The sequence below is a fragment of the Scomber japonicus genome, chromosome 10 (assembly GCF_027409825.1).
Source record: "Scomber japonicus isolate fScoJap1 chromosome 10, fScoJap1.pri, whole genome shotgun sequence".
Lineage (NCBI taxonomy): Eukaryota > Metazoa > Chordata > Actinopteri > Scombriformes > Scombridae > Scomber > Scomber japonicus.
In genome coordinates this window covers 20356628-20381840 of record NC_070587.1, presented here as the reverse complement: position 1 = coordinate 20381840, position 25213 = coordinate 20356628, and the positions used below count along the sequence as shown (strand labels likewise).

The following is a 25213-nucleotide window of genomic DNA, read 5'->3' as shown; positions in this document are numbered from 1 at the left end:
TCACACAGTAGTCTATTCCACTTGTGATGCCAGCACAGTTTTATATTCCCTTGTTTAAGCTTTTCTGCTAAAAAAAGGTTTTTCACTTTTACATATGTGTCAGTACACAAAGCTTATTCTATAAAACAAAGGTTGCTTTGCTTTGCAGTTTTTTCTAACAAGCCTTATATAACTACAAGGATATTTATGGGGGAAGAAAAGTTTAGGTTGGCAAAACAACAAGAGCAGCTCCAATAGTGTCTTGATAGATTTCAGAACATTACTTTGTCTATTGTTCTGGCCCCCTCAGCTCTGAACAGAGCAAATTTTCCCTCCTTCTACTGTAATTTACCCCATGTTTTATACCTCAGCTATCCAAGAACAGTTGATTATTTATTTTTGCTGCAGTGTGAGGAATGCCAAAACACCTCTCACTCTCCTTCTCTGCTCTACAGCTCCTATAACACACAGTGCTCCTTTGTCTGTTGTCATATTGCGGTTTAAAACAGTTCTGTGGGTTTTTGTTTGGTGGTAGAGCATGTTTTCTTATAGCCGCCTCACTACTTTTTTACCACCTCTCAAACTATCTCCCTCTCTACTCCCTCTGCATATCCATGAGACACTCAGTTCCCTTCAAGTCATCAACTGTTAACTCCGCTAGATCATCCCAATTATACCCAGACAAGCCAGGAACCAGTCAGTGCCAGGAGTTAATCCATGCAGCTTCGTCCTTCTTGCATTTCAAAGGAGACTTTATCTGCCTGTTCAGGCACTGTTGACACTGTTGGTAATGCTGACACATACACACAGCATATGAGTCAAGGTTGTCTTAGGGGTTGTATTATGGTGAGATTGATGCTTGCATGCAGTCAGTCGGTCAAGATTTTATAGTAGTCAGAGTCACGTTTATTTATAGCCCAAAATCACAAAAATATTACTCAGTGTGAAAAGAGTGTGCAGAGTATGTGTAAAGCTAGAAAACCCTGTAAATACATTTGACTTTTTCACATAAGACACATCAGATTATTCTTTTCTCATTTAGGCCAGGCTGTGTAGTAGTTTGTTTGCGTTTTCTTTCTCTTCACTAAATCACAACCTGCACATTTGTGACATTAGAAAAGTGTCTATGGCTTTTAGGGCTGCAGCTTATTATTATTTTCAGTATTGATTAATCAGCCAAACATATTCTATGAACAAAAGAAAAAAAAAGAAACAAACAAACAAAAAACTTTCCCCAGAACCTTCAAGTGTATCTCATGATCTACCTTCATCCAAACCAAACTCCATCTACTGCAGTAGACTGTAAGAGTTGCAGTTGACAGCCTATAAGTATACTTTGAGTTCCAATTTGATTTGATTTTGTTTGCATATCTACTGTTTCCGGTGATACATGAGAGAAAAACAGCAAGTTGCATTGTGGAAACTGCCGTAATATAATGGAAAGAGTTTTTGATTGATAATGAGAAATGATCAAAATAGTTGATAAATGAATTGATAGATAGATACATGTTCTGCTGCCTTGATTAACTGACCATTTGTTAATCATTCAACTAATTGTTGCAGCTTTATTATTGCATTTATTATTATGTTTAAAGCCGAAAGAAAAAAAGACATGCTCTTGAAGCCTGCACTGGTTTTCTTCAAAGAAGAAAGTTGAAATTCATCAATTTATTATTTGTTAAACCATGGATTCAGTAACCAATTAAAATAAATGACTAAGACAGCCTATAATTACTCTGTTGACAACCCCAACCTCCATATAAAGCTGTTTACAAAGATCTCTAACTTTAGCAGGTTCCTGTGTCAGAGGTGTTAGTGCTCTAACAAACGTCAGCTCCGTCAGAGGGCACAGCTGTCCCTAACTGAGGGTCACACTCCTAACTATAACTATACCCAGCCAAGACCCAAGCTCCACAAATAAAAATAGGTTTATCGGCCTGATAAAAAAAGGGCGTCTCTTGCATTGCAGAGTCATTCGTCTCAACTTCAAAAGAGCAAGTCATCATTTAGGCTTTCCTCCTTTTTTGCCTGGCAAACAAGTCGATCACATTTATTTTAATCCGCCCCGTTTTCTTTCACTATAACTCAGGTGCTTTTTTAATATTCTTTGTTGTGCTTAATTTGTACTTTTAAAGCTGGAGAGTGGGACTTTTGTCTCCCACTTGTGGCAGTGAGAGCATTTAGAAAAAGTAGTCCACAAATGCTTACATCATAAGCTCCACCGTAGCTTACTCCGTCGCTAATGTTGTGACTGTAAAGCGGTTGATAATTTTGAATGTTATACAACCCAATGAGGTGACTATCAGAATTTGATCTATTCATTTTGTTAACACTTGTAAGTCCAGAAGAGCCACACGATTAAATTATTTGATCCCCATTAAAACTAGCAGAGAGCTAAATGGAAGTTAGCTGGTTTGGCTGGTGGAAGTTTCTGGATATGATTCAAACAGCCAGAGCAGGAATGTGTCGCCTGACATGAAATTTAAAAAACTCTGTATACTGTATACTACAGATATTTATCTGGTGCTGATGGGTTTATCAGCATTGTGTGAGCTTGTTTGGCGAGGGCTTGAAAGTAACTGAAGTTCTTTTATATGTAAATGTTTCAGTGTTTCATTTTGTTCAACTTTTATTGTCAGAGCAGCTGTTTTTATGTTCCTGCTTCAAAGCCAGCTGCTAAATGTAACTTTACAGTAAATCTACATTGTCATATAGCCCTTATCGTGTTAGAATTACAGCATAACATGTCATTCATTAGGGAGACTCATCACATTCAGACATCTTTTCTTTAGTTCCAACATAGCTTTGACTTGACCACTGTAACTCCTTGTAATCTAAGCACATATATTAGTGGGGTAAGAAAGACCCTGCTGACCTTTTCTATCCCTGGAAGTCGCTGGCATGGTTTGGATCTGATATCAGAATGGAGGGCTCGTGTGGGCGACCAATAGGCCACAGAGCAGCCTTTACAGTGGGCCAGTGGCCAGCCACTATTCAGTTGGTGACAAGTCTATTCTGGGACTTGTGGAGGTCTGAAACATGGAAGCAGCAGGGTGCTCCTAACCAGGAAATTATTCAGATACACTTGCCAAATGTCTTTTTACTCATTTATCTGCTTCAGTCAATCATATTATCCTTTTACTGTTGGCTGGCTGCTGCTCCAGTGTCTGTTTATAGTCTGAATAAAATTAGATTGCATTAGCTCTATACTAAGTATAAATCCCAGTTCCCTTTTGAGAGACTGTTACTTATCATTTATGATGTTGCTAATGCTACCTGACTCCTTCACCACATCAGTATGAAAAGCAGCAGCACTCCATGTTCATGTCCAGTGACTGTCAGGTCCAGTGATTCAGTATTTCTTTTGAAGCAGGCATATTTAATATTTGGATGACTGAAGGGACCGGGCCTGCAGCCAGAATAAGGGTCACTGTTTGAAGTTTGAAGTTCACTGAACACTTTGTGCATAAACAGTGCATGAAATCACACTGATATGCAGCCCGGAGAGCAAAGCACCATGCATGGTGATGCAAATTACCCCAAATGAGGTAGCTCTAGGCTTGAATTTTAAAGTATAGTTTGCATATTATTAGTACTGATTTGCGTCATTTAACATGTATTTGTTGTTTCTGTTTGGATCATTTTATCATGACCTTGTTAAACATTGACCCCAAACTAGCAACTAACTATGTGACTTAAACATACTTATTACACCACCTCTCCTTGAGTGTCAGGCAAATTGCAGCATGTCAGTGGTAATGAATGCTTCGTAGTTTTTCAGGAATGCCTTCCTTGTACATTGAACCTGAGAATTCTTGCAATGAAAGTTCCTCCAAGCCTTCAGACTGAATCACCATCTTCATGTTCAGTCCTAAAGGGATGATTTAAAGTCACAGAGGGTTTTTTTTAGCACATAACTGCTATAGGTGGAGCACGCATTGTCATGTCCTGGAGCCCGACCTTCCAGTCTGACTACATACAGGGTGTACAAAGATACGGGACATCAGTGACCTGAAGCAAAAGATTAGTGATGCCATTGCCACCACTGATGAGGCTATGCAACAGCAAACATGGCAAGAAATTGAGTACCATCTTGATGTGCTGTGTGCAACTAATGGTGCCCATATAGAGGTGTATTAAATAATTACATTTCCAGAGATTTGTCTATTCATTTGCTTTTGTAATAAATGTGTAAATTGTAAAGAGACTTTATGGGCACCTTGTATATGTCATAGCTGTCATGTGAAGGTTTGCTTTTGTATGAAAGTGTAAAGTTATGGCATTAGTGATGTTCACTGCAGTACTGTCAAAAGCATTTGCTGTCACAATTATTTAATTGAATATTGCTGCATTATTTTGAATATGTTCATATTAAATGTGGTTTTGAGAACATAATGTATGTAAAAACTAAGAAACTCTGATTTCTCCCTCAGATTATTAGATTTTCTTGATTACCAATGAAAGCTTGACAGTGTGCTAAGGTGTTCTTCAGATCACAGTGTCTTTGCAACTGATGAATGACAGTGTAGTCCAGCTGTCCAGGACAACAGATTTACGGCGCACAGCTCCACTGCAGCCCTGAAAGCGGACAAGGCTTACTCAGAACTGGCTCACTTGATTTGACTGTTGCCATGGCAAATGTAATGAAAACAGTTTTCCGCATGTGTTTGGATGTGTAACAGTGTGTGCGGTTTCAAACAGCAGAGGGAATGCATCATTTCATCGCTGCCCACTATAATTTCGCAACCAGATCACTGTGCTCCAGCACACTTTAGTCATCTTACTCTACTCTTCATTATATCCTTTTCCTCCACTGAGATGACTGAGCATGTGCTCGCCTGTTCTATCCGACAATGGTCAGTTCCTTCCAGTTGAGACTTGGCTGGACACAGGCCATGACAGGACGCTCTCACTAACACAGAGAGACGGACGGGAGACAGATGTACAGAAGAGTGAAGTGATCTAGGGATAGAAATCTGATATCATGTTCCTGGGAGTGTTGAAAAGGTTAGCTATATTGCACAGTTCTTTATATAGTTTGCAAGAGAGATTCTTAGTTCTCAGCTAAATGGAAGCATGAAGCCCTAATGTTAGCTGTTAGCAGCAGCACAACTTTATGGTGTCTTACAGCCTGTTGCATCACTTTAATGAGCTGCAAAGGGAAACAGTGATTAGTCTACGTAGTTTCCTTAACTTGGTGGCTTGGTGACCCTCCAAACAAACACAGATATGAATAGAATTGAACTTAGTATTAGTTTCTGTTACATTAAATCAACATGGCTAGTACAGTATCAAAGTGGTTGGAGTGATATGTCAGGACAGTTTGATTCCTGGCTATAAAAAGCGTTGTAAAATGACTGTCTATATAGAGAGACCAAAATACGTTCATACAGTTTCTCTTCAAATGTCACCAGCCTTTACTGTAGAGATTCAAAGTCTGTGTGAAATGAGATCTGAAAACCACACCTTGGGCGTAGAGTAAAAGCCTTTCAGTGATACTTGACCGGGAAATGTGTAAAATTAGACGACTTGCACTTGATAACATCATGGATGCAAAGCAAGTTGCTCCAGGGCAGGTTACATGTATGCCAACCTGTTGTTTCGTTTTCTTACAACTTATCTCAGCCCATTCATCGAGTCAATGTGTGTCTAACACACCAAAGGGTGTGTGTCAGCCAGCCTTGGTGTATTTAGAGGTGTGTGTACATTATAGAGGAGGCGTGTGCTTTCAGCTGAGGGTTGGGTGTCTCCGTAAAAGTCACAGAGTTACAGACCATGTGCTCTAACACACTTCATAGGTGTGTTGCTCCATTCATTTGACATCGCTCTTTCTTTATTTCAAACATTTTATTGCAGACAGGTTTTTCTTTGCTTCCTGCTATACTGTTTACTTTAGTGAGACTTTTTTTCCATGCCAGTTTTTTCCTAAGAAATAGAGACAAGGTAGGAGGAGCCGGGCTGAGAAGTGTGCCTCACTCTCTCTCTCACACTCTCTCACACACACTCCCGCTCTTCCATTCTGTCATTGCCATCTCGGCAGAACGAGACTGAGAGACTGTTCATTCCCAGCCACGCTGATTTAAGGGGGAACAGCACTTTTAACTTTGTCAGAGGATTTTTTTTCTTCACAATAACCAAAGGATCACCAAGAACACGAGGAAAAGAAAGTAAGAAGAGAGATTACAAGTATTTATTCTTTCATTTTTTCTAATTGAGTTAAGAAGCACGTGACAGCCGGTTTTGCCACTGGATTCTTTCACACAACAAGACGTGAGGTTGTCTAATTTATCTTCTTTTGATGTTGTGCATTTTAGCTGTACTTTAAGAGATTATACTCGCATAAAGCACAATGGTTGCTGGAATGCTGATGCCCCTGAGGGACCTGAGGGCCATCTATGAAGTCTTGTTTCGAGATGGTGTCATGGTGGCCAAGAAGGACAAGAGACCTCAGACCATGCATCCTGAGATACAAGATGTGAGCAACCTTCAAGTAATCCGTGCCATGGTGTCTCTGAAGTCTAGGGGCTTTGTGAAGGAGACATTTGCTTGGAGACATTTCTACTGGTACCTCACTAATGAAGGCATTGTTTACCTGCGTGACTACCTCCGCCTGCCCGCTGAGATTGTTCCTGCCTCCTTGCAGAGGGTTAGGAAGCCGACTGCCACTCTTGCTATTGCCCATCGAGCTGCACAGGTCCAATCTGTTGAAGGTCCAACATCTTATGTTCCCAAACCGGGACGCAGGGGTGAAGCAGAGAGCCAGGAGGCAATGGCTGAGCGTCAAAGCTACCGCCATAGGATGATGGGTTCTGGAGAAAAAGAGAGCTACTCTGACAGGACCCCCAGGTTCAGGGGTCGCCCGCAGGCTGCAGAACCAGTCAGGCCAAAAGCATCATGGGATATGGAGGACCAGGCTCAGCCTCTGTTTAGGAAGGGGAGCAGCTTCAGAAGTGAAACAACAATGATGGAAGAGAGCAGAGTGAAAAGAGTTTCTCGTCAGCAAGTGAGCAGTGAGAGGGTAGTAACAACATCACAGGAGAGAAGAGTATCTGAAGTCCAAAATGAGAAGGTGCAAAGTTCTGTGTCCTCTATAATAACCCCACCATTAACTGTGGCTGCTGTCGCTGCAGCTACAGGTGCAGCAATATCAAAGATGCCAGTCGAACCCTCTACTCACAAGACAAAAAAAGATAAGCCCAAGATTGTTGATGAAAAAGCCTCCATGAAGCCAGCTGAAATCTCCACACCTCCTGGTACAGTGGTCAAAGAAGATAAGATGAAAAAGGTGATTGTGGATCAAATGAAATCTGCCGAGGTCAAGACTACAGTTGAAATTGCAACTGATAAAGTGAAGCCCCAAGCAGTTGTTACAATGGCATCCACTCAGGAAACCACCAAACTCCTTACTGATACTGCTACCATCACAAAAGCTGTTAATAAAGTTGTCATGGAAGAGAAGCTTAAAATAGCAAAGGTTAATGAGGAATCAATTAAACCTGCAGAAGTGAAGACCCCAGTAGAATCAAAAAAGGCCAAGACAACTGCCAAAGTGACCATCACTCAGGAGACCCCTAAACCCAAACCTGACAGTACTGCGGGCAAACCAGTGGAGTCCACTAATGCAACGGAGGAAATCTCCAAGGTTAAAGTGACTCAGGAGCCCATTAATGCTAAAGTGACCTCAAAAAGTAAAGAAGTACCTCAGAAAACTACTACAGTGACTGAGACCTCAATACTTGAAGTTAAAACTACCATCAGTAAAACAACTCTTTCAAAAGCTATGGCCAGCTCCGAAGATGCAAAGCCAGTGACTGCTCCTCATGTCAAAGATGAAAAAGAAGCACCAGAAGAGACCCAAAAAGTTTTAGTGGAAGTTCCCACATTAGTGCAAAAAGAAGTCTCTTCTCCTGAGAAAAATGTTGCTTCCACAGAGGTGGTTGTAGAGACCAAACAAGTGGTTGAGGGAAGCTCCAAATCAAAACGAAAGAAAAAGAAAGGTGATAAATCTAAGAGTAACAATGCTGAAGTACCACCTGATACAAAGGTGGAGGAGGAAAAAATATCTAAAGACAAGATCTCTAAAGAGGTGGTAGAAGATTCCCTCCAACCCACACCAGTGATTACCTCAGAGCTCTTAACTGTGTCTACCAGCATAAAGACTGAAGGGCTATCATCTGCAGAGAAAAATAAGAGTGATGCTAAACTAAATATTACTAGGGAGCAAACAAAGGATGTCCCTAAACAAACAGAGACATCACTGCCATTACATCAGACCGCTGCAGTGCCCCCGGTGGATCTTCCAGATAATGCACAAGTTAAAGAGAAGGCTGAGGAAAGCAGAGTCAGCAAAACCACATTGGGACCATTATGCCCTAAGCCCGAGTTAAATGCTAATTTGCCCCTCGTGGAGCAAGTGAAATCTGTGGAAACGACTGTTACTAAAGTGGAAACAGTGACGGTGCAAAAAACAACTAAAGTGGAACTCATACAAGAGAGCTCTAAACCTGAAGTGAAATCCCCTGTACCACAGTCAGAATCTCAGAAACCTACAGTTGAGTCTAAATCCCTAATAAGCACAGACAAAGCTGCAGAGGAATCTTCAAAGGCTAAGAAGAAAGGGAAAGGGAAAAAGCAGGCTCAAGCACCAGCATCAGAGGCCATAAACATAAAGCCTGTCGTTTTGCCTGAAGCAGAGGCATCCACTGACATTACATCATTGCCCAGTGCCACGGTTAAAAACAGCCCTGTCATGGCCTCTGAACTGGGAAAAGTGAATGTTTCTCCAAAGATGACTTCTGAAAGAATGTGCAGTGAGGAAACCAGGCAGGCAGCAGCTGTGCTCTCTGAGGCCCCATCAGACAAAGGGGAGGTGGAGCCTGCCCCGCTCTGTGCAGAAAAAATCAAGCGGGAGGTTCCGAAACCAAAAACATCCTTCACTGCGAGGGAAGCACCCGCAGCAGGAGAATTAGCGTCAGCAGCACCAGCAGTAACAGCAGAGGCAGCTGTAGCTCAGACGCAGGCCAGCCCCCTCGTCGAGCAAGAGGAGCCTCTCAGAGTTGCACAACATTCGGCCACTCAGGCAGCAGAGCGCAGCACAGAGAAAAGCCTCTCTGTTTCTGAGGCCTTAAAACAGGAGGGAGAGAAGAAGAGGGACTTGGAGGAGGACACACCCTCTGCCACAGCCACACCCGCCGTTAACCAGCCTCACCCAGAGGACACCTGTGAATCTGAAAATCCCGAATTAGACGAGACCATGAAGAGGAAAATTGTAGTGGTTGAGGAGATAGTTGAGGTGAAGCAGATTATTAGTCCGCAAGCAACTGGTGAGCAGTCACCTCCTCCACCTGTGCAAAGTGAACAGGAAGGGGAAGAACTGGACCTGGATGTTCTGGAAGCACTTGCCATAGAGAAAGCACTTTTGTCAGGGGCAGCAGGGGCCACGGTGCAAGGAGCCTCACCTGAGCCAGAATGGGACCACTCTCTGGAGGACCCTGAGGAGAAGACATGGCCTAACTTCATTGAAGGTTTGTTTGAAAGTCTGCCAATTCATCTACTTCCTATCCTGTTCTCTCTCTCTCTCTCTGCATGTGATGTAATTCCTCTTGGTTCTAGGTTTCCACCTATTTTTGAAGTGTGGGAGGTCTTAGGTAGGGTATTAGGTGGCAGCTCTATTGTTGCTCTTCCACATTGTCTTGTACTTATAGTACTTCATACTGCAAAGAACATAGCCATACTATAATTGCCTGTCTCTTATATCTTTCCTCAAGTATTATTTGGGGTGATTTAATTGTAGTTTATAGCTTAAAGTTAAAAGCACAGCCTTACTTTGTGATGCCCTTTTAAGAATAGAATCCCCCTTTAAGAATAGTTTTAGTAAGGTGGTAAGAAGAATCCATTATGATGTGACTGTGATTTAATTTTATGTGTTAAAATAGATAAAGTATTAGTAACACTCTCATATCACACCCTGTAGTGTATTTGAGACACTGTCAGTTCTCACACAGGTATTATTTCCGCAACTAATAACTGATTCACACATAGTCACAAGTGAAAGTCATTCTTTTAAAACAACTTTAGACCAAATGAAACCTTATCTGCAATTCCCCGTATAGTTTACATGCATCAGTGGCAATTATTATTCCATTAAACAAATCATGCACAAAAACAAACTTTGGGTGGGGATTTCTAGTTCAGTTTGGATGATGAGACTGTGCACTGTTAAAATGAAAACAGTAATCTCTGGAGCCATCTCTGAGTGCTTGCCAAATGAGATTACACAGACCTGCAGTCAATCCAACAAGGTGGGGCTGTTTGCTGAGATTCAGCCTCGCCTGTTCCCTGCAGAGACAGTTGTGTGCGAGTTAAACCCAGACATACTAAGTCGAGGAGGTGTGGTGCTTTTGGAAACATTTCTCATCTTTGCTCCAGAAAGACCTTGTTCTTGGCACTGTGTTATGTTGTGTAGCTGCACTCTTCAATCTCCTTTCAATCTGTCTTGTATTAAAGATAAGCGTGCCTCCCTGCATGCCATTATGTAATGGTATGCGCAGGATATGGGAGTTATGCGGACAATGTGATAACAGTACTGCAAGCTGGTCTTATTTCACTGGATTTGGAAAAAAGAAATAGTTTCTGAAAATCAAGGAAAAAGGGTGCCATCTGATGCTGTAGTTTGCTTTGCTGAAGTGAAACTCTCAGTGCTTAAATCATGAAGCATGTTCATGTGACTACAGATTTTGGATGGTGTAACATGTCATGACTTTTAAAAGTGAAATAAGATGTTGTTTTAACTATCATGTGAATGTTTGTAACCTGAAGAGGGTGTATAGCAAGGATCTCACATGGGCGTTGTCTGTTGCGGGTGTGAGCAACGGACAAAGAGTCAGGAAGTTGGAATAACTTGCTCACAGCTCTATGGGTGTGTTTGTTTGGTTCCACACGTGACAGATGATCTGGATTCAATTAGCAGGCTGGGTCCTTTATTCAATCTGTGGTACTCATCAGGAAAATAGTACTTTTGTAGTTAGATAAAACAACTATTGATGTACTATAGACAACACATGTAACTCATTTTAAACTTCATTCTAACCTCATTTAAAGTACTGCTACAGATCCAACATCTATAAGTACTTGAACTCTGTGTAGCTCTGATTATTGGAATTGTGATCATTCACAAAGAGTTTAACTTTTAACTTTTGAGCTTTTACTGTTGTGTGAAGTCATCAGATATGGACACAGCAGTGCCAGTCTGTCAGATGACCACAGTTTTTGGTGCCCCACTGCTGACACCTGCTGTCCATTAACAACCATTGTCATCTGTGATACAGACCAAATACCACAACTGCTGTGTAATCACATGTGTTTTGTTAAAACCCAAAGTAATGCAAATTTCATCATCATATAGTGATCAAACTTTGTTTTAGTCGTCAAAGAAGTTTCCATCTTGATTGGACCTCAGATAAGATATGCAGTGTCAATACAGTGTTCCACAGAGATACCATTTTTAGTGCTGTGGTCCAGCTCAGTGGGGTATTCTTGGCATGTCAGCTAATTAAATAGCTGTCAGCAGACTCAGTGACACCCTGGGTTGTAGCTGCAGTTGCAGTAGGTATGTCTACTTGCTTTTGTCATGCTACAATTTCTGTTTGTCCATCATATTGCATTGGTGATGTGGAAACCAGGAACAAGGAAAGTATTTGAAAAACTGACTTATACCACAAAAATGTTTCTTGCAAAACAAGGGCTTTTGAAACTGGTTTGGATTTCAGAGAGCAGTTTGCAGTTGTGTGTGGCACATTTCATCAACCATTGAATGGGGGACGCTATACGTGTTCGAACAAAAGCTGTGTAGGGAACACTTTTATATGGAATTCTTGAGTAACTGTTTCAACTTTGCCCACACATGGCACCAGAGGCAATTAGACTAAATCACATCCCAGACATGCCACTGAGTGCCTCTGTGTTTTCATCTCTGAAATCATGCCCAATGCATACTTGTGCGATTGGTTAAATGAACAGCTACAGCATGCTGCAGATCTGTGTCTTTCATTATGGTGACTCACCCGCACCATTCTCAAATCTGAGGGCTTGAATTATGAGCCAGAGTTTTTTCAGTTGGAAAACCAGAATGAGGGACATAATGGACGTTCAGACTCATTATATCTATCAATAGCATAGGCTGGGTGATGAAGCAAAAAAAAAAAAAAATGTATTTCATGATATGAATCAAGTTAATATTTATAACTTCAAAGTTTCCTTAAACTTAAAATTCCATGAGGATTTCTTTTAAGTGGATTCAGAATGTGAAAAATGACCAAGAATTGTTTGGACTACAAAAGGAAATATTCTAATAAAGATATAAAGCTTTTTTGTCGTAAAGAGTAATGCTAGAAAACGCCGACAGGACATTTTGTTGCTGGGGCTTTTCTCTGAGCGGCCCCTTGTTTGTTCCAGGGAATGGGTCTGCTGCTGGTTGTGACTGTAAATGCTTGTACACTGTGTCCCCTATTGAGTGACAGGGTTTCAGGCAATAAAATAGGTTTGTGTTATTTCCCGTTTCAGTTGGCACACAAACCAATGTCTTTTTTACCTAATTTATCCTCAATATCTCCTTTGTTTGTGATTGTTTTGTCTGCTCAGCGGTCGCATCCTTCATCGGCATCAAGTTTCCGCCGAAGGACCGGACATCTCTTTCATGACTCACTGTGGTTTATTCAGCAAAGTTAACCAAACATACAAAGAGAGTGGGCTGTTCAAAATACTGCTGTACTGTATGATTGGTTACTTTGTTCCTATGATTTATATAGGCTGTTGTGCTTTGTCAGGAAATGTTTCCTATTGATACTTATATTGAAATTTCTTATTTTCTTACCTTTTGAATTTTATATCATGATGAGTGCATATATGGTTGGTATCACTCAGCCCTACAATAGCCTGCATCGTGAGTTGACAGCTAAAATAGAAACTGCTGCCTTTTCTGGTCACCAGCAATGTTTTGCTCAAAACAAAGTAGGTGACCTTAGCTGCCATGCCCTATATTTTACTGCTTACTCCACCTGTGAACTCACTTGTGATGTTTTATTAGACTCATCATAACTGTCCAAAAATATCCTACGTCCACATTTCCTAAGCACACCAAACAAACGTTTTGACAATGAATAGATGTTGATACGACAGTCTGCAGCCAGACTGAAACTTGATAAAGCAGCCCGCCGCCTGCAGTCACCTTTATGATATCAGTCCAAAAATGGTAATTTGATATTGCACAAGTTATGTGCTCAGCTGGACTTTTTTCAAACTGTCTGTGGAAGTCTCAATGGGCAGAATGAAGAAAACAACTTAAGAATTTGCGCCAGTGTAACAGGCAACCATAAATATAATCTTCTCCCATGCTGCTGTGTGATCTTCCAACATCCAAGTTTTAGTCGCCAGTTTGAACTACTGAGTTGGAGAGCACATAGTGTTTGTTTGATATCAAGTTTAACTGCAGTCTATTGCAACATAATCAGAAGAGGCTGGATGGTGACTCATAATAAGAAATCCGCTGTAGCAATATACCCGTTAACCCACTCTAAGCCAAACCCCGGAAACACAGAGATCGATAACATGTGGAATACATTGAGGGTTTGGCCAAGATGGTTAGGACATTAGTCATTTCCCAGGGAACATGTTGGGTCTTATTGCTATGGCTGACTAAAATGACTTCAGTTCTGTGAGAGAGCTGAAGGAATAGTGCTTTATTAGCCTCCATGTGTTCTGTAGGGTGCATTTATCCTTATTTTAAAGTACACACGTGTTTGACCTTTACATTTGGACCCTTAGTTTATACTGTGATTTCTCCAGAGACACGTCATCACCTGCTCAGTGGAGACTGATTGTTAAATGCAGGGGAGTGGGCTTTACATAATGGAGCATCTGCACTAAATGGGTGTAGATTGAGACAAGAGGTGTTTCCCTCCAGACACAAGCTCAGAATACCTTTCGGCTATGTGTCCTAACATGAATGATATGTGCATGAGGCTCAGGCACCCGTTAAGTTCAGGAGTTTGTGAGGATGTTCACTGAAGAATTCCCTACGAGCCCCTGTAAACCCCCTACATGGTCTCTCAGTATAGCTGCCTTCATTTTACACAGGACATCCATCTATAATGTCCGCGTTTCGTGACAGAAGACAATCCCAACTCTACTCTCCAGACACTGTTGTTGGGATTGCATTTAGCATTACAGAGAAATGGAGCCGGTTGTCAACGCTGCGATTCACAACGCCATATGCATATATTAAAACCAACTATATTTAGAGAATGTTGTGCATTGCTGTGATCCCAAAAGCAATAGGGGATAAACATTGAGACCTCCAGGCATGCTAAACTTTCTTTCCATCTGCCCCTCACTAACCTCTGAGTGAAGCAATTTGTTTTCATAAATATTCCATCAGTTCTGCCTCTCAGTTTTTGTATGTATTGACTTTGTTGCTATTTTGGTTCATTCAATGTTACTGTTAGTGCTTTTTTCCCATAATATCACTGTTCATATGCAGTTTAACCCATTGCATTTACAGTTTAAATGTCAGACACTTGGTATCACACTTGTTATAAATGATACATACCTGTATTTAAAAAAAAAAATAGAATTGAGGAAATCAGCACCAAATGTTCTCAGTGAGTATATTACATTACACCACATGTTGTATCACATGTATCAATGAGCACAATATTATGTTGAAATGATGACTTTAGCATAGGCCTATGTGAATCATGTTGTACCCCAGATAACTCTCACATGAGATTTCTTTTCTGGCTGTGAGCTGTGACTTACTGTCACAGAATACATTTACCACCACTAGCACCGTCATCATTATCATCATCAAAAAGTCATAGGGAGGAATAGAGAGAGAGTGGGCCTGCTTGTGGTGGTAGAGCTCTCTCTAGGGGGCGAGCGCAGCCAAATGTCCCGCCAGAGTACTTCCATCAGTTTCTAACTGTGACAGTGTGTGATCATCTGGCTCTGGTGGATATTTATAACCGTTAGTCAGCACCAGCCCTTTCCCCCAGAACACCCACCCCTCTCAGTCCTCACAGCCCCTCGCCCCTGCCCCCTTCCTCAGGCTTGGCGTTTCGTCCCTCCTCCCCTGGCTACGGGAGAGCAGGCTGACGGATCCAAGCAGCAGGCACAGCCTGTCAAAATTCAACACAAGGGAGAAACAAGTCAGCTCAGAGCAAACAAACAGGAGTCTCTCCTGTTCTCTTCATTCCCCCTCCATCCAGCTCTCCTTGTCTTCGCCTCGTCCTCCTCTTCCTCTCTGTACTGTCTCTTAGATGAAGATCATACCTGGTAGGTCACCAGAGTGGGGTTGCTGTGGCGTGTCCGTGCCTAACTGTGTTTGTCTGTTTATGTAGCTGCCGGCTGTCGGTGTGTTTTTGGCAAACGCGTCGTGTGAAGTCTTGTTGTGTTCCTGATTAGTGCGCGTACTCACACAAACACAACACAGGTGCACATATACACTTTTAACAAACAGCAACCTTCAGCCACCGTGGCACAGATTGTATTCCATTTTTAAACATGTCCACAATGTGACTGACTTGAATTATGAGTGCGGTTGTCTGCCTTCTATATTTTCCTTTATTTGAAGGTGTGTAGATGGAATTGGGTGAGGGTAGTGGGGCAGTGTCACCCCCCCTCCCACCCTCCACCCCCTCTTGCTGCCTTTAGCCTCTCCTGCCACATCACAACAACAAGCAGGGGCAACTTGTAAATAGTGTATTTTATTCAAAACTGGTAACACCTTCCATCATGCCAATGCATATAATGCAATATAAATGTACTTATAATTTGTTATAATCTGTTCATAGCACTGTATAATTATAGTTATAAGCACTCATAAATAGTGTTTTATTTATTCATATTTTATTTCATGTTTTAACAATAGTCAAGCACACTGAATACTTACTGAAATTTCTTTGTATGGATCATATTGTATTTTAATTCTCATAATTATAATACATAGTAATAATTTAATAATGATAGTGCTATAAGAAGATTATAAGGCATTTTAAATATGTTTATAATGCATTATAGACATGTGTGTCACAGAAAGTGTTACCCAAACTTCTTAGTTTGTGTGTATGTGCGTGGGAGACAGCCATGTGAGTCCGTCTGGGCTATTTTGGAATACCGTAAAAACCAAGACCACCTGCTATAGTGCAGTGCCATCCTAATACTAAGTGCTAAGCTGTGTTTGTTGCTGTACTGGAGATAATGGTAGGGCTTTTTATAGTTGTAGTTTTATAACATTTTCATCGCTTTGTCACCTACTTAGTGGTGTTTATTTTTTAAATGTAAAACAATCAAATCTTTAGATAAAATTGATTTAAAAAAGACAAAAGCTTACACTTGCCGAGGGTTATTAATGCCTATCATCGCTTTGTTGGGTTTGACTCTGTTTTCCAGGAATTACTACTCAGCCAAGAATGTAGATATCAGTCCCATTCTGGTTGATAACAAGTAGAAGTTGTTGGAGTAGTTTGGAATGAGTCCCAGCGGAGAATCAGATAAGATGAAAACACAATATAGTTCTTTTTCATCCTGATAAACTGAAACAATTCAAAAACAGAGAAAGTTTTAATAGAATAGTTAAATGGAGATAAGAGCAAGACTTGGATTTTGAACATTTATACTACTATTTGCTCTTCCAGTGTACTGCAAAAGAGACATTCAGAGAGTAGAGTCAGGCATGTATTTTATAGGCCTGAAAACAGCTGAACAACCAGGAGAAGCAGACTAAGAAGAAGGTTTCAGTAATAGCTTCAGGGTGGGGAAAATAGCAGGAATTCCTGCTTGAGTTGTCTTTTTTTATCTAAAATGTCCCTGCCACACCCATGCCGTCCCACTCCTCTTTCTCCCCCTCTCAGTTAAGACCCCACCTGTCACCACTGTCCAGGCTTGTCCCCTCATCCCCTCTACCTTATCCCTCTCTCTCCAAACAAATGGCTGTGGGCCCCTATGGACCCACTCTCCCCACCCTGGTGGTTTTTGGGCACTTAGTCACCCTGATTGTATTCTGGAGCTTGAGAAAAGGCAAGAGGCAAGGTAAGAGAGCTGCAGGGTTCAGGATATTGGAGCAAAGCAGCTTGTAAAGATTAAAGAAGCAGAGAGTGACTTGAAAAGTCTCAAAGAAAAGTGGCAGGATGCTAGAAGAGTGTTTTCCTTGTCTTTTTTCTCACAAATGCAACAAAAGTTTCAATTCAACTATTGCATTACAACAGTTTTCAGTACTTTGTAGTCTACTCTGTTTATGCTCATGTTTGTATGATTACTCTTGATACCTTAATCTGGAAAGGTCATTTTTCTAACTCAGCAGGCTCACACACAACTTCACGTGTGGCATGTTTACACTGTGCATTAGTCACGCTCATGTGTAACCTTGGAACCTGTCAGTTTGCTGTCCGTTGTGACATGACCGGTCAAGGGTGCCACCGGGCTTTTCCGTGCCAGTTTAACACTGCCATGTTGCCGCCTGCTGATTGAAGTGCCTGCTCTTATTCGCAGCTGCAAAGGGATTAGACCTCATTACGGTGGGACAGCGTGGGAGGCCTTCAGTTTGGCTCATGTTGCAGTGGCTTGTGTGCCAGTCGGACGTGTCGCAGTTCAAAGATGCAAATCAGTGCAGGCTCCACCTACCTGAGGCTTCACTGATTTTCTTTTGGTGCTGATGACTACTGTGGCAACAATGTCTTAATGAGGTCCCACCTGTCTAATCATGTTTAGTTGTGGATCAGAGTTATGTGTGTGTGTTCGTGTATATCGTAATGTCTCATATGAATCACTGTTTGTTGTTGTGTTAGTACACCTGCCAAGTTGCCGCTTGCCAGTACCCGAACCAGCTGCCCACATTTGAACCAGAGAATGATAAAAATGAGTTCTTGGTAGAACTTTGATGGCTTTATTGAGAATTTACCCTGGAGAAGCTTTAGCTTTGTATACACAGAACTCTCAGATTAATGAGACTGTGCCCTTGAATACTACAGATAAACAATAAGCTGTTTGATTCAATGACTTCACATTGGTTCATGTCTGTGAGCAGAGTTGATCTTATTACATATTCAAAATCGCTCACCATTTTCTCCTTTTTTTAAAATGCTATCCCCCAATATTGGCTATTGCATCATTGTCAGTACACAGAAATCAGTGTTCAGTGTTCTTATCATCACTTTCTCTTCCAAAATCAAAAGAGTGGAGATATCATCTAGTGAAGATTATTCCTTAATCTTATCTAACATAGATGTGCTTGAAAGGAAGAGGAGGCGTATATACTAGGCAACTGGGCTGAGCTTTTTGGTTAATGTTTAACTCAGCTGCAAACTTAAATCAACAATATGTCATTTTTGTCACTTTAACGATCAATGGAAAATGAATCAGCAACTGTTTTGATAAGCGAGCAATCATTCAAGTTTTTTGTTTTGTTTTGTTTTTTCAAGTAAAAATGTCAAAAACTGCGTGGTCTCAGCTGGACCAGATACAAACTCAACTGGAAAGTTTTGTCTGGGTTGGCTACTGTTTTTTAATAATTCATTGAATATTCGGAGGCTTTGGATCGTTGGTCAGATAAAACAAGGACTAGTCTCCATGTGTTTTGGGAAGTTGTGATGGACTTTTTAAAGTATTTGCTGAAATTCTATAGATTAATGTATATATTTTAAAAAACTATTCAGTAGTTATCAGTAATTGATAATAACACACACATGTTAATTGCAAAGGCAATTAGATGATCAGTACTGACTAGGTTGAAACTTAGTCATCTGATTTAAAACTTTTTATGCAATACAACATTTGTGTTAAGTTGTCAAAATGTACAGTAGTTTCCTATAGGCATAAAGACACATAACTTCTCACTTAAAATCTTTGATGACTGTCTAATAATGACTCCATGTTACTAATTTACTGTTGTTTATCTCAACCTGACATTATAAAGTTTCATGTGCCAGTGTTTTATTATCTGATATACTCCAGAGTCAAATGCAGCTGCTGTTCCTGGTGATCTGCTGTTTTCAATCCAGGCCTGTCAGAGGGCTTTCTGGTCTTAGCTGTCCTTCTTTTATACTGGCATCATCTGTGCATGATGACACCTTTGTCCTCTATCTGTTCGGCTCTCCTCTATCGCCTTGAGCCATGACTTATAGCAGCAGTGAGTGCAGATATCAGAGCATGGGGATTTTCATATGCTTCTGAGCACTGTCGCTTCAGCTCTTACTCTGATGCAGTACAGTGCTCTGTGCGTGCAGAGGTGGGAACACATGTATATATGTTAACATTCTCCTCCGACCGTGTTGGAATGGGGTCGGATGAAAGGTCACGAGAAGAGGGCCCAGTTAAGTTTGGCTGTAAATACTCTTGTGTCAAACACAAGGTGCATCACTCGGCTTTCTCTCACTGAACTTTGCCCTTTCATCTCTGTTTGTTTTACCTTCCTCAAGTTGCCAAAATCAGCACGTCACACACACACAGAGGCCTAACAGAATATACTGTTACAGATTTTCTTAAAAACTCACACCTGTCGATTCAGGTGTTACAACATCAAGACTCCACTTTGCATAAAGAACATTTTCATAGTCGTTATTCATTCATTGTGCACAATACGTTGGACAAATGAGACATCAGTTCCTTTTTAAACAGTGACAGTTAAGTATAACATCCTGTGAGAGATGAATGTTAGACCCTTAGGGCTGTGTGGGCTGCGGTGGTTGACTTTTGGCTCTGACTTTGGCTTGGTTTGTGGAAAAGTCAGCATTTTTTCCCTGGAAACAACTCCTACTATCAAGGAATACACGAACACACATACACACTGCCAGTGGGCATGAGTCATAACATAAACAGAGAACTTGTGCCTCAGGGGCTCATAGAAACCCAAAAGGGCTTTGGATGAGGTTGGTTAATCCTCTGGGGATGGGGAACAAACCCTGATGAGAGAGAAAGCCACATGGGAACATATGGGTCATTCATTTCGAGTTGATTTTATTTATGAACAGCACTGGGACCCTGGAAACACATACGGAGCAGTGCTGGAAGTGTATTTATACCCCTTGTGACCCACATTAGGGATTTCTCAGTACTCCACGTGGTATACAGTGACATCAGTAGTTTACTTACAGAAGTTAATGTGTCTTGTGTAATGTGTCACTTCATGACTACAGGCTTTGTATGCAGTTATAGTAATTAATGTACTACAGAAAACATCTGCCAATACTCAAATAAACCAACTGTGACTTCAGTTAAATATTAAATATTTGTTGAGTCATTTTTTATGACTCTTGCCTCAATCCACTTACCTACTAACCCTTTCTCCAGAGGGTGAAGGTCTGTCATTGTTGCTCGGTTAAATTCTGACCTCACTATAGTTGATGAGATGTTAAAACCTGTGTCTATTTTTAAAGGAATTTTTGGAAATACACATATTCACTTTAGTGAATGATTGCAGCAGTGTTGCAAATCATTGAATGCTTTATGGTTACAGGTGTACACAAAAAAGACATTCCTGTCTGGTGGTTTTAGCTATCATTTTATAGACCACGCCTGACATGTGAATTGTTTGTTTTTTCCATTATACATAGATGATATTCATATTTTACACAACTACGGTGAATTATTTGAAAGTGTTGCTACTGTATATGTTCAACACAAATCTCAAATTCAAATATTGTAATATCTCCATTACAGCTCTGTCTAGTCTGAGGTTGCAAGGCCAATTAATTTCAATTAGCTACTATAAATACAAACTTGCAAAGTCTTAAATGTGGCACTCTTACATATTGCACAAACAACATATCAACAACAAATTTGATGAGTGTGATGAGTGTGAAGAGGGATGTTTGCTGTAAGAAGACACCGAGCAAGTGAATCAAAAATGCTTCTCTGTGAGTGAGTGTGGTCAGTGCAACATGTGAGCAGATCAAACACCTTCCCGTAAGGTCCTGGTCAGAGGTCGGTGTCCAGTAAGAAGAGCACTAAACATATTTAGGTCACTTTCCCTTTTAAATGTGACCCAGGAACTGCTCAGCTGTGCCCTGTCGTTAATCGTCACATCTTCAAGTTGACTGGCGACGGTAGGTGTGTGTGTCAGTCGAAGTGGTCTGCTCTTTTGACCAGACGTAAAATCACTATGACAGGATTTATTGTTTGTGGTTTTACTGAATTTAAACATATCATTCCTCCTGCAAGTTGTGTAGCTGGTAAGTGTGTGTTACTATACTGCAAACATTGTGTTGGTAGAGGTAATGCCAGACTTGCAGAAAACCCAAAGGAGATCTAAAAACAAACCATTATGAGAACTTGTCTTTGCTGCTCCAGGACTGCATTAAAATGGCATTAAAAGAGGCATGGCAAGAGTCACATAAAACCAGAACACCCTGAGGCTCTCCCCTATTGCTGTATTTCCAACCTAAAATATAAACAGACTGTGTGTACTGTACTGTAAGAGAGAGTGGTAAATATATGATATCGGGGCAATGCAGATCTGACAGAGAGCCTTTTTGAGGTTTATCTTAATACAGTACACTCCTGGGTTCCTCAAAAAGAGTCCAGTTTTATATTCTATAATAGTTCATATTGAAAGTGTATGCATCATTTTATAACTGGAAAGCTGGTGTTTAACACAGCCTGGCTGCAAAAAAATGAATAAATAAGCGACACTTAAACAGCATGCTACTCGTACCTGAAATGAATCAACGGACAGACAGTCTGAGTGCATTGTTATATGAAAATGATGTTTAATTACCTGTCTGTTATTGCTGCCCATAAATGAAGAGGGTAGGGCAAACTCTCCTGCTTTCATCTATCAGAAAGTGGTTTCCTGTTTCCTTTTTAAGCCTCCTTTCACCAGTTGGCACAGTGTGTCTGACACACACAGAGCTGCTGGGGGGGGATCAATCAGGATCATAATGGCTACATTTTGGAACCATGAACGAGGGAATTATCTACATGAGTTTAGCTCATATGGAGAAAGGACCCAGTACCTGTACAGTAAAATGTGTTGCGCAGGTTAGTGGAGAGACGTGAAATATGGAGTGTGTGGGGAGGAGTTTTATTGTCTGTTGCATTTTCAGCATGGTGAAACCAGATGGTTACTGCCAGAGTTTAAGATTTATTTTTTATTTCTGTTTTTCAAAATATGTGTTTATCTTGCAATTTACCTCTATACCTCTTTAGATTTTAACTTTTAAAGAAATATTTAAATGATATATCTGTGTAATTCTAGTATTTTATTACAAAATGAATAGTTGAATATTCAAATTAGGGAAAAAACCCTGTCAAAACCTGTTTGAAATAATTATGATAATGCTAGAAGAACCGTCACACAATGCATACATAACGACCATCAACACGCACTGTCATTATGGGAACTGTTAGAGTTGAACTGTGTGGTGTAGAAACATGTCTGAAGATTAGGTTGGTCTAACATCATACAACCTCTATAGTCTCATAGATTCCCTTAGAGGTTGCAGTTGAAGGGCTATCTGCTGAATGTATATGAGGCTGTATGGTTTAAAGCAAACCTTATATTGTCTTGTTGTAAATGAGTAACTACAGCATATGTGACGTGATGTGCTCTAGCCAGCTTTATTCACATGTATAAAAGCGGCATGTGGACACTGATAGTGTCAGGTTTTATCTAAGAAATGTTACAAGAAGGCTGGGTAGATATCATACAATACATGAAGAGCAATGGGTCACATATTCATCTTTGATTGTGGGAAACTCACACAACTTGATATTGACATGAAGAGATAATTATGTTAATAATACCTTTCTTCAATATCTTACTTTTTAAAATGTTTAAACTGTTCATTCATTCAGTATTCATATTGTGAGACCTTTTTTGTGAGTCCACTCTGGTTGTACTAGTGCCATCTAGTGGTCAAAATACTTAAGTCTGTTACTGTCTGCCAGAATAAGAAGGGAGTGTGACGGGGTGCAAGATGGTGTTTTCCTTTCCACGTCAATTCATTCCATTATGGGAGACCCAGCCATCTCTGCATCTAAAAATACACCCATGAGTAAGAGCCAGTCACAACGACCACTGCACATGGTGTTGTATGTTTATGGGCATTGCCATAGAAACATCTCTCAAGTTCCCCTTTTTCCACATTTGCGTGGCTCTTTGGAAATGGGTCACGGGTTAGATAGTTTATGATAATACCACATGTCATAATGATAGATTAATAGAGCACAAGAGCAATGGTGATGCTACAGTACATGCTGTAGGCATTTAGTAATAAAGGTTTATATACCTTTATGAAAAAGACCTAATGTGTAAAGTTTGCCATTCAGAAGTCTTTTCTTCAGTAGCCTTTTGAGCTATTTTTGTGTACTTTTTTTCTTCATTCAAAAAAAAAAAAAGGCCACACATTTCCTAGTTTTCCTTTTTACAGCTTTTCAGTGTGTTTCTTGTCTTATGAACTGAATATTTGGGGGGTTAGGGTTTGCTTTTATATTTGGTTTTCTGACAACATAATGTCATTATCTATTTTTATGGGTGAAATTTGATATGTTTTATGTTTCCATGGTTTGGAACAGGAAGAAAAACTGCGTAGTTGTAGTTGAGCAGTCATAGCCCACAGCAGAACAGCAGTGGACAAACACCACAGCAAGGATCACTAAAGATGGAGGAAAAAGTCAGCGTAGCAATTTGGTGTTTGTGCTGTTGGGGTAGTATAATTTAATATGGGGTGAAGGAAAACAGGCGAGGAAAGATTGTTGGTTATAGTCATGTCCAAACCCACAGTAACGGTCTTTTCTGATTTATTGCTCTAAAAATGCTCTTTTGTGTATGATCAGGGAAACTGGTGATTGGGTTACCACTCAAACTGCGCTAGATGTTTGCTGAGTTACACTTTTATTAACCACTATTAAATTTTGTCACAAAGTAAGTTTAAGTTTTAAGAAAGCATAATAGTTTAGTCTTCTGAATTACTCACTAATTACTCAAACAATTGCATACTCTTATTTGATCATATTCAGTATTATAAATTGCTTTTTACATGACTTATTTTATCCCTGCATTGCATTTTCAGCACCTTGACTGAAGAAATACATTTTTATGCTCTCACCTGCAGAGGGAGACACATGCTGTTTTAAATGTTACCCGCAGTGATGGTGAAGCTGCTGCTGCTTCCTCAGCTTTCCACTTCACCCTGTTGCATTTGTAGGCACCATATTAAACATTAGCAACTGACATAATAGTTAACGCACAGATGTGGGGCTTTCCACAGAGTCTTCTCAAGCTCAGCAGTGAGCTATTTTAAAACTCAGCTGCCATGGCTAATCCAGAAGCGTGTTGAGTCTGAGTTAAATTGGGTTTGAAGCTTCATCTCTTGATCTAATTCTGAAAACATCATCTAGGTTGGAGAACTGTATGGATATTAACTGGACAGTGCATCATGGCACAGTTATGACAAATATCCACGTGGCTTAAAATGGACATTTAGACATTTTGCATCAGCTGGTTTCTTGTGTGCCTCTCGTATAGAAATTAAAACTAGTCAATTTGAATTTATTGCAATTTTATGATATTAGATTCATAAATTGTTAATTATTTAGTCCAATGGGATGGATATCAGCACATATCTAAATACATGCTCATATCATAAATTATTATCATAAAAGTATCAGAATGTCTAACTTACACTAGAATGTTTCCCTTATTTTACAGAAGAAGGTTAGAAATCCAGTAGCTCTTACCTGATTTATTAAACACAGTTTACATATAATTTAACACAATTATATCACATAGCATATCCTCAGTGCTCTCATTAGATTTGCTTGACTGAAGAACAAGCTGTCCCTGATAGTGTATTCCCAGAAAGTCTGTGTTCTGTTTTCTTGAATCAAATCAGTAATCCAGGTTTAAAAAAGAATTTTACTTATTTTGTTTTAGGTTTGGTGTGCCTCATGCTAGACTGTCATGTATTGAATGAGCTTGGATCTTTATAAATCCTAACCTTCAGAAGGACCTTCCTTACATGGTTGTTTTTGCGTAACTGGCTTTGTATGCTAAGCACAGCAGAAATATGATCCGGCGTGTGCTGTGATTGAGGTGGTAGCTACTTTGCCCTGCCTCCCTCTACCTCTCCTTAATACTCCTCCTCTTTACAGACAAACCCAGGTGATAATTCAGGGTGTGTTTAGGTCGCTCAGTTATCAACATTCCTTTCCTTGTGGGGTGTGGTCCCTATTGCAGTAACTG

General features: G+C 40.4%; 1 protein-coding gene across 6 annotated transcripts in view; it reads left to right on the top strand.

Annotated features, from left to right (window-relative positions):
* Positions 1-25213, top strand: part of plecb (plectin b) — a 135202-nt gene that overhangs the window by 66075 nt on the left and 43914 nt on the right. For 2 of the 6 annotated variants that reach the window (XM_053327819.1, XM_053327818.1), the window contains exon 1: positions 8668-9503. The exons of the other annotated variants lie outside the window; for them this stretch is intronic. In XM_053327819.1, coding sequence (XP_053183794.1) covers positions 8729-9503 — 775 coding nt within the window. In that variant the 5' untranslated portion in view covers positions 8668-8728. Of the gene's footprint in view, positions 1-8667; positions 9504-25213 lie in introns of those variants that run through there. 6 annotated transcript variants of the gene reach the window in all.